At 38.8% G+C, this 10,457-nt stretch overlaps 2 protein-coding genes across 2 annotated transcripts; both read right to left on the reverse strand.

Moving 5' to 3' along the window:
• Window positions 1-2,737: 2,737 nt before the first annotated feature.
• On the reverse strand, window positions 2,738-3,632 carry LOC125226434. Its single transcript, XM_048130417.1, has one exon. It carries the CDS (start codon window positions 3,551-3,553, stop codon window positions 2,738-2,740), a length of 816 nt encoding a protein of 271 aa, XP_047986374.1. The 5' UTR covers window positions 3,554-3,632.
• A 3,354-nt stretch (window positions 3,633-6,986) lies between these two features.
• On the reverse strand, window positions 6,987-8,707 carry LOC125226681. Its single transcript, XM_048130741.1, has one exon. The coding sequence runs from the start codon at window positions 8,674-8,676 to the stop codon at window positions 7,219-7,221; it is 1,458 nt and encodes a 485-aa protein (XP_047986698.1). The 5' UTR covers window positions 8,677-8,707; the 3' UTR covers window positions 6,987-7,218.
• Window positions 8,708-10,457: the final 1,750 nt, after the last annotated feature.

A 10,457-nucleotide genomic window follows, 5' to 3' on the forward strand; every position in this document is an offset into this window, starting at 1 on the left:
CGTCGCGCTAATATTGTAATCTTGTAAATGCGTTGGTATATATTTATTATTTAGCAGCTTTTCTGTATTTCTACGTTTGTAGGCGTCATATTTTTGTGTAATAAGATTATTTTTTTAAGATACTGACACTTCGAAAGCTTCAACAGACAGTAGTAGTAGTAGTACTTATATTATGCACTGGAATTTAGCGAACATGAAAATTCTGATTGTTTTTTGTAGTTAGTCATCATAAAAATACAAAAAAAAAACACAAAAAATACTTATATTTATATTAATCAAACCAGCAAATAGTTTACAAATTTCAAAATCAAATTGTTGTAGATTGTGTATTCACTATTTGAATTTATAATTAAAATTCCTATAACAATTGTCTAGTTTTCTTGCTTTTCTTTGCAAGTTCTACTTTAAAATTATACCCTGCAATATAATTCAATTCATTACCATACATTTTCTTGGCAGATACTCTGGCGGACAAAGGCGGTCACTTCCTCGACATAGGGTCCGCACAATGGTCAGCAGACGGAAGGCGTTAGTTACAGTCGGCGCGTACGCAACCACTTCATTTTATTATTTTTTGTTTAATTTATATTTTATTGCCCTGGTTCGTAATAATAAATGCGTAAATTTGTATTTTATCTTTATTTTTACATCAGGACAGGACCTATTGTCTAATTTAAACCGACAATTAAATTGTCGACAGCAAAGCAGCTCTCGTGGTTTTCTCAAAACAAGCGCAGTATCAAAATGTTCGAGTACAGTCGCCATCAGATATATCGGAGCGGTCAAGGTGCTCATAAATATCTGAACGCGCCTCTATTGTCAAGGAAATAAGGATCATGTTCTAATATGTTTGCGCAGCCTGGCTGCTCCGATATATGAGATGATGGCTGTACCTATTTGTCTAGCTGTATACGTCTAAACCAGCAGAAACTATTAGATTGTATTAAAAGCTACTTAAAATACAACGTATTAATAGAAAAGACAGAAAAACTATTTGTGTATTCTAATGTTAAATATACAATATTTTCTCCAAACATGCACTGTCTCCAGTGTCCCTAATATGAATTTCTGTATTAAATTACTCACGGTCGGGCGCGCGGGCAAAAATATTGTTTTCGACGCTTTGCGCGTCTTTCAGGGCAAGGTTGGCTCGAATATGGGTTTATTGTGTTATTTTGAAATGAAGATGTTTATTCTATTTGTGCCATGATATTTACTAGTATTTATTGTGACAATACAATGTAAATATGCGAAATCATGGCTGTCTAGAACAATGGTAGAATTTCGGTATCTCTTAAACTGAAAATAAGGTCGATGTAGGGAACAAATCAGATTATTTTATTAATATTTTTTTTTGATTTCAGTTCTATTTCAGTTTATGAGAATAAGGTAGCTAAGAATTTAGGGTGCATTGGCTATAATTTCGGAAGCCGGGATGTTGGGTCCGGTGCTCTGCTCACCCGTGAATAGTCGCCCACACGCTGAGAATCGATGTTATTCCAATGCCAAAAACACCTTAACGAGAAAAATACACTGAAAAATACATTCACTGCACCCAACTGATGCAATTACCATACAATTTTCCGAATACAAAACAAAAACATATCCTAACTAGGCCACTCCATGAGGGAACAAGGACCATGTTCTCATAGCGATCCTCCACGGCGGCTGTTGAGGCAATGTTCGGAACACCCATTGGCACCCACACGGTATGATGCTGAGAACCGATGTTATTCCAATGCCCAAAGGAATAACATTATTCATGAAAATAATAAATAATAATAATAATAATAAGCCCGCAGGGCAGCTTGTGGCGAGCTGTTGGGGAGTGACGACCCCACGGACCCGAGTGTTCCCGAGAGTCGGTCAGGGTCTCCGTCTCCGGCGTGTCTTCGCCGGCCGGAGTGGAACCCCAAGGGGACCCGCAGGACTCTCAGCTCTGGCTTGCCTTCATTGGCCGTCCAGAGAGGAACGTTTGAGCTGTCGCTCCAGGGGTGGAAGTGTTAAAGGGCATAACGCCGCGAGTAACTACGGAGAAAGCGCAGCACCACCTCTCGACACCCCTGAGCCACTCACGCCGGTGTTGCGCCTGGCCGTCTTTATGATGGCAAATCAGGTGCCCATCTACCGAGTGGCGAGTCACCGCCTGCCTCGATAACTTGTTAACGCAATGTTATGGTAGGTGTCCGGACCTTTGCAATAGCCCATTTTCATAACTCATCCAAACTTCAACCCATAGACCTGATCTATTCTTTCCATTTTATTGACAATAGTTTCCAATGCCTGCTGAAACCGGTTCACGGGTATCTATTCATGTACCCGTGAATGGGTTCCAGCAGGTGTTCTACATGACATCAAATATCTCCAAACGGCCTCTACGTGTTGGATCTATATCCCCACGCACGCCTTATAAATGACCGGGCTCGAAAGACCCGAGAGTTTAAAAACGGAGAAACAAATAATAATAATAATAATAATAATAATAATAATAATCATTTATTTCAGACCAGGTCCATATACATTTAAAATATACAAAAAATTCACAAAATTTACAAAACAAAACATGTGTTAGTAATTAGTAATAAATAATTATAGCAGCTATGGTTAGTAGATATAAAACAGGACAGGACATAACATAAAAGACACATTTATGTACAGTATATAGGCTTGCCTGTCAGTACATGAATCATATGGCAATGATTGATGTACTGACAGTCAAACCTTGACGCAAATACCCTCAGGAGGCCGCTATAGAGCTGTCCCGCACCCTACGCGCCAGGGATGTGCACCGCTTCCGCATCGTGGTGTAGAAACAGTCTACTCTAGCATTGGCAAACATACCTGATGCACTGCAGTAGCGGGGCAGTCCCATCAGCATCCTGAAGGCATTGTTGTACTGTACACGGAGGGCGTTGTACTGTTTCTGGGTATAGGAGATCCACAGGCTGCTCGTGTAGAAAGTTGTACAGAAGGCTCTAAAGAGAGTTAACTTAACTTCAGCGGAGCAACGAGCAAACCTGCGGGCCACCATGTTTGCCCTAACAGACAACGCCCTTCGCTCTCGCTCAATATCAGCATCGTCCTTCAAGTCAGAGGTAACCACATGGCCAAGGTATTTAAAAGATTCTACCCTATTCAATGGAGTACCATACAAACGTATAGGAGGAACAGGTGGCAGGTCTTTACCTCTGACCTGAAAGACCATGCATTCGCTTTTTTTAACATTGTAGACGAGGCCGTGACTACGAGCAAATTGCTCACAGATGCCAAGCAACCGCCTCAGGCCACACGGAGAGGCACTCAACAGCACCATGTCGTCAGCGTAGCTTAAGTTGTTGAAACATACGTCGTCTATATGGCAGCCGACATGAGTGCTGCTGAGCTCCTCTATTAATGCATTTACATACAGGTTGAAGAGCTTGGGTGAGGAAATACCTCCCTGCCTCACCCCGCACTCCAACCTGTATGGATCTGAGTATGCGTTTGACCATCTCACCACGTTGACCTGGTTAACATACCAGAATTTAAAAATGTGGTAAAGTTCAGCAGGCATATTGATGCTTTTTAACTTTTGCCATAATATATCATAATTAACCAGGTCAAACGCTTTAGAGAGGTCAAGAAAACAAGCATACACAGCGGTGTTTCGATCCGTATAATACCTGACAGTCTGCTTCAAGCACAATATTGCCGTTTCGGTTGACAGCCCCGGCCTGAAACCGAATTGGTTGTGATGAAGAACCAGGTATTTGTCAAGCTGAGTGCTAAGCAGACTGTCAAGTACCTTAGCAATCACCGTTGCTAAAGAAATTGGCCTGTAATTGGTCTTATCGCTAATATCGCCACCTTTATTTTTAACTATTGGCACAACTACAGTTTTCATGAGTGCATCCGGCAAGTAAGAATGGCTGATGCAGAGATTAAATAATAAGGCCAGTATTCTAGGAAGGTGTGAGCCAGCATGTCTAAGGTGTTCTATGCTAAGACCGTCGTGTCCAGGAGATTTTCCTCGAGCCATTGAGTTAATTACTGCATGAACGTCGCTGGCATCAAATTTAGCTTTAACTTCCTGTCCACGCGGCCATTCATCACCTTTTGTCGGCGATGCCACCAAAGGCGATGTTACGGTGAAATGAGACTTAAATATACTAGCAATACTGATATGATCGCTAACGCCATTTATACTTGCCGGAAGACTCGGCTTGCCATTTAGCCTCTTAGTTGATTTCCAAAAGCTACGAAAATCTTTATTTCTATGATGACTTGCCAATATGTCCATTTTAATTTGTTCGCTATGGTTTTGACACCACTTCAGGCGCTCTTTAAAAACATTACGACTATTTCGCATGTCATCATAGACATGTCCGGCTTTAGGTTTTCCATGCCATACCCATAACTTAAATTTATCTCTAGCCTCCAAGTGCACCGCGCGGACATGTTTGTTCCACCCAATCACTGTTGGTTTCTTTTTAAAGACACGTTTCAAAGTATAACTACTAGTGGCCGCGTCACTTAAGACCTTTATTATATTTACATACATTTCATCTATAAGGTTTTTATGCCTGTCATTATCACAACAACGGTCACAACAAATTTCGAAATCATTTGAGTAATCAATTTGGCTAAGCCTGTCATCACAAATTTTATTGTACATATCTACTTGTTCGGGTTTTCTTTCCCCCCAAATAACCTTATTAGTGACAGATTTTAATTCGTAAAATAACTCTGAACCAATATTACCAACGTTACATTTAACACATAGAGGATAGTGGTCTGACCATATTACGTCATATATAAAGCTAACATTTAAAATTGTTTTTGTAGCAAATTCCGTTGTCAGAATGTGATCTAGCCAGCGCTTAGACCCATTAGCCTCACTGATAAAACTGTAGGTATTTGATCCTAATCCTAACTTATCTATGTCAGCACAGGTCCACTTTTGTTCAGAACAAAACATCATCATTTCATTATAAAATAATTCGTCCGGGTGAGCGTTAAAGTCTCCTAGTATGTACGCCGAACGGACATCCTCATTAATAATAGTAGCACTCACCAGACTAAGACAATCCGTAAATTCCACTAAATTCACCATTTTATCCGTAGGCATGTAAACACTGAACACAAGTATGGACTCACTAGGTAGGTTAATTTTTATGGCACTTACGCGCGCGTTATCACACTGTACGATAGAAACATTGGGGAACGCACTCTTATTCCACAGTATATAAAACACTGAAAAATATTATAATTGTACACTACAGATATAACGGTGCCAGTACGTATTATATAATTCTTCTAATACATAACCACAAAATTAAAATTTGGAAAAAACCCCGTCCGCGACATAGTGGACTGATTTTCATGAAACATGGCTAAGAACACTCCCGACTAACTCAGCTTTCAAAACAAAAAAAAAACTAAATCGAAATTGGTTCATCCGTTCAGGAGCTACGATGCCACAGACAGACACACACAGACAGACAAACAGACAGACAGACAGGTCAAACTTATAACAAAGGGGGTTAAAATATAATCATACACTACAGATATAACTGTGCTAGTACGTACTATAAAATTATTTTAATACAAAACAAAAACATCAGATCCTAACTAGGCTACCCCATGTGAAAACAAGACAATCTGCACCAGTTTCCCAGAGAAATCCTCCACGGCTGTCGAGCCAATGGTCCGGTTCACCCATTCACCCATTTGCACCCACACGGCTGGGAACCAAGTCGTTCGCAGACTATTGGTCACGGAGTTAGTCACGGACGTTGTGGGGGGTGAAATAGATTCAAACGTTGTGATTATGATTATCGTGTATCTTAAGGACGAGGGGACACACATTATAGTTAACAACATGGTAAATAACATTATAGTTTTAACAACATGGGTAGTCTTAATATTAGTCTTAGTTTGTAGTATTATTTTATGGTACCTATAGGCATAAAACGAGCTAACGAGCCGCTATAAAATAAATAAAAAAAAAACAATTATTACTACATATATATAAAAAAAAGGTAGGAAGGATACCTAAAGGAACCCGTTCTGGGCCATGCCGGGTCCAAAGGTCCCCATCACGCTAGCGTTACCCCGCTGTATGGCGATGGAGACCTGTTGGACAAGCCATGACTCAGAACGGGGATCTTTTGTTTTCTCCCTGAGGCGCTTTCCGATCTCTCGGAAGAGTTCACGCGCCTGCCTTCCCCAGGGCCCGGCTGTCTCAACCGCGAAGGGCACGAAGTCATAAGTGGCTTCCAAGGCAGAGTATTTCAGGCGTTTGTTTTTAGCGGCAGTCTCTACTGCTGAGCCTGCCGTCTTAACTGTGTGTCTGATATCTAGTTGTGAGAGATTATTTCAAATCTGATAAGGTATAGTCGATAAACTATGTAAGCTGCAAAAGGTTTAATTTACATCAAAACTTAGTAAATAAACAGTTGTAAATGTTAGACATCCAAGATCTATTGTCAGTTTTCAAATGGCCATAATTTCATAAGACAGGTATTTCTGTCGTACGAAATTATGTTACAGACTAATAATAGGTGTATTAATTTACCTACATTTATATTTTAGTCGCTAATAAATCATTACAATATTTCAAATCCGAGCGCCTGGTTATGTTAACATGGGGGAGCATGATGGCTCTATCTCACCCTCACATTACCTCCATTCGGCACGCTAAGCTTCGTTACTGTCGTGTTCATATCTAATTTAGTATAGTAGTTCTCATTGTTGCATTTGAATAGGCTGTTTTAATCATTATCTAAATAGAAACTTGACAACTTAAACATTTTCTTAGTATAACTAATCGTGATTTATATTACTTATAGTAACTATCAAAATACAGTGCGGCTAAAATGTGTTATTAGTGTAATTTTTCATTCTATCATTCTTTAGGCTTTGGTGGTTTGATTTTACTTGTAGTCCTCGCAAATACATTTTGGTTAAAGGAAACAACACAATTTATATCTTACGTATTTTAATGATTTGCTACTACATCTAAAATAATATTTACAAAAGAAATAAAACACTTAATGATAATATTGCACATAGAGGATATATCTTAATAATATAACAACAACGATTAAAAACAAAATCATGAATCCACGATACCGTAAAACTGACATATTTAGTTTCAAACATTGACTATTATTAATTAATTACAACATTGTTGAATTTGAACAGTTCCGAGGCCGACATTAAATTTGCATAAGCGACTCATTTGTGAATGAGCGAACCATTGTGCGGGTAGAACTGTTTGCTTTTCTTATTATAATTTTGTGGGACGTCGTCCATATCTCCTTCTTTGTCTTGGTGTGCTGTCATATGTCTCGTTAGATGATGTCGCTCTCTAAAGCTCTCATTGCAAACAGGACACTTCAATTTGTCTTCTCTTTTTCTCCTGTTAGGGTCAGCTACGGACTCACTCTTGTGGTGGGTACGCATGTGGTAAACGAGATCTGAAGTCATTCGGAAACTGATGCTGCATTTTGCACACACATTTTGAGCAGGCAAGGAAAATGCAGCCAAAGTCGGTGGCAACAACGTACTGAGTATAGCAGCCGCTGGGTTAGAAATGAGCGGTTCTCTCGGTGGAACTGGAAACTTCATGAATTCGGGATTCGGTGGTTGGAAGTTTTGAACACTGAATGGATAAGAAGATCCCGCTTGTAAATAAGGTATATCTGGTCTGAATGGCAAAAAGTTTAACTTGTTGGGAGACATCTGTGGCTTTGGAGAACTTTGTTTTTCTTGATATTCAACGCCTTTGAACGCTCCACTAGTTCTTGTTTGATTTGAGCTCGGTTCGGGATAATTTGGAGAAGATGGCGGAATACTTTGTGCTTTAAAGAAATTATTACCATTCAAAAGCTGTGCAGGTGTCAGTAGATTATTAAAACTGGGTCCTTTCGTGTAGGAATTTGACGATTGACTTGTCACAGATAAAGGCGGACTGACAGAATTTTGATACAGCAGATTGTCTGGACTAACTGATGGATTAGGTGAACGCATAGTATAGTTAGCAACTTTCGTAAATGCGCTTCTCGGTGACATCTCTGGCGGCTTCTCGATGTATCGGTTTTCATATCTTGCTCTTGATTGCATGCTAATTAAAGTCGGATCATCGAAAATCTTATTCTTATATTCGGGTAGAAATTTGGGCTGCCTTGCTGCACTTTCATTGGAGTTCGGGCGGCTTCTCGAACGGTCGGAATTCTCGGAATCACTGCAATACATTGCTTTGTTTGGATATTCATCTGTGCCGACGTCGATGTTAATATCAGAACCAAAGTTTGGAGATATGTTATTATTAATGCGCATTCTGTCGTCGTCTTGATCTTTTAAATCCATTGTGTTTTCGTTGGAGTACTCACTGTTTTTGTAAATTTCTGGGATCCTCTTGAGCGGATGTTCCCATTCTTCGTTGTTGAAGAGTTGTTTTGACACACGAAGTTGCCGTTCAGGTTGCTTTTGACGAAGTTTTTCATCCGGCATCATGAGGAAAGCAACGTCGAACGATCTTTTCGAGGTCTTCCCAGCATTCAACACCGTCGACTGCATCTCGGGTTTCGTGATCTGCGATGTCCTTGCACTCTCGATGCTTAAATTAGTCTCCTTCGAATCAGGAGACGCCTCTTTATAACTTTGATAATTATTTTGAATGTCCATTGTCATTGTTTTTACATTTAACTAATGCTACACTTTGCAAAACTTTTCACACTTATATCGCGAGCTCGCTTGTAAGACGCGTGCGTGCCACCCGGCAGTAACTTTACGAATGCGAGCGCAATATAAGGGTGGAAAATATATAAGTGGGGTTTTGTCTACCCTAAGCATAGCTCCGAAGTTGGGAGGGCGTGGCAAAGTTGGCCAGTCAGCGTCGAGCGGGAGGCGGGAAATAAATCCGCGGACCAATAGACGCCGTTTTCAACGATAGAGAGCAGGAGAGCTCAATCACCGGGTCAAGTAATAATAACTGCCTCGAATTGAGAGCGCATTGAGTTGCGGTAGGGTCAGCCCGACAATTACAGCATGATATTGAAAACCGCGAGCAGTTTATGCTGCTTTCAATACGGATGTTGGTACGGTTGGCAACGTAGTTAAAATGTTGTCATATGAATTCTGGTTGATATTGTTATAACACTAGAAGATTTGTTAAAAAAATAGTATGAAATTTACTGTATTTAACTTACTTATTCAAGGGATATAAATATACTTTGAGCTCCTATATTTAAAAAAATATAATTATAAAATTTAAAAAAAAAAATCGATGTAAGTTTGTCGTTACTAACAAAATATATAATGACTTAAAAATAAAAATATAAATTTAACATTATAAAATTATTTAGCTAACTAGACTAAGATTATAGTATGTAATTTATAATGATATGAAAATATGATCAATAAAACAGTACTTATAGAAAAATATCTTCTTCCGTAGGCGTGATAATATTATCACATTCGCTCAATAAAAAAAGTTTTTTAGTTCGCACCCATTTGCGTCCTCAAGAAAAACTCTACCGATTACGATTGCAATAAATATGTTTTATATGTCGCATAAAAAATGATACCTCGCTGTAGTCGGCCTAACCCCCGAGTGTATGGATGAGATTGCGAATAATGCTATTAACACAGACGCTTCTTCTCAAATTGATATCCTACCTACCACCTTTATAGAGAAAAATAAACTTAAGACAACAAGTGTTAAGATAGAAAATAAGAAAGCAGACCCAACTGGAAAATCAGTGGGTTCAGACATAGCAAAGTAAGGCTTAGCTGTGTTTTTAGAAGGTTCAAATAGACTTGAAGAAGGGGCTATAGAAATGAAAAGAAGTCTCAAATGAGAGTTCTGTTCGGTAGTAACGATAATAAGATAGGCGCAGACGTTAAAGGAAAGTCATTTGTCAGATTTTAGTCATTTTTTGGCCATTCGCTCGCTCTCAATGAAATCTGTTCAAAGTATATATTTGCGGGCGTCCTTAATGACACAGTTTGGGTTTTGATGGATAATCTTGTGATTAGGGAATGGAGTAAGGAGAAGGTTTATCTTAATGATACTTTTGATATATTTTTTATAAAAGTACCTAAATAATTTTATAACTTCTTTAAACAATTCAAAGCTGTTTTGGTTGATCAATAATCCTCATCTATGTAGGTAAATTGGTATACGCTGAGCGGCATCCATTTTGGTGTGAGTTATTCCAGTTTGGTGTAAGTAAGATGTATTAGAAATCGATTTTGTGATTTTAACTTAATTTGACAGCAATTAAAAGATTTGTTTTCTAAATTGCTATTAATTCAAAAATCTTGGAATCGTGTTTTTTTTAAATGCAAGTAGGTACGACTTGCATTTTTAAAAAACCTATGCTTTACTTTGCTTTTAAAAAATTTTAATACAGTTTTTAAATTGTTTAAAAATGCAACCATATTATTTAGCCGAGTCCTTCGAATATTAT

The sequence above is a fragment of the Leguminivora glycinivorella genome, chromosome 5 (assembly GCF_023078275.1).
Source record: "Leguminivora glycinivorella isolate SPB_JAAS2020 chromosome 5, LegGlyc_1.1, whole genome shotgun sequence".
Lineage (NCBI taxonomy): Eukaryota > Metazoa > Arthropoda > Insecta > Lepidoptera > Tortricidae > Leguminivora > Leguminivora glycinivorella.

What these genes read in the sequence shown, in the direction of transcription:
- LOC125226434 (XM_048130417.1), bottom strand. Translation starts at nt 3,553, where the DNA reads ATGCCTGCTGAACTTTACCACATTTTTAAATTCTGGTATGTTAACCAG.
- LOC125226681 (XM_048130741.1), bottom strand. Translation starts at nt 8,676, where the DNA reads ATGACAATGGACATTCAAAATAATTATCAAAGTTATAAAGAGGCGTCT.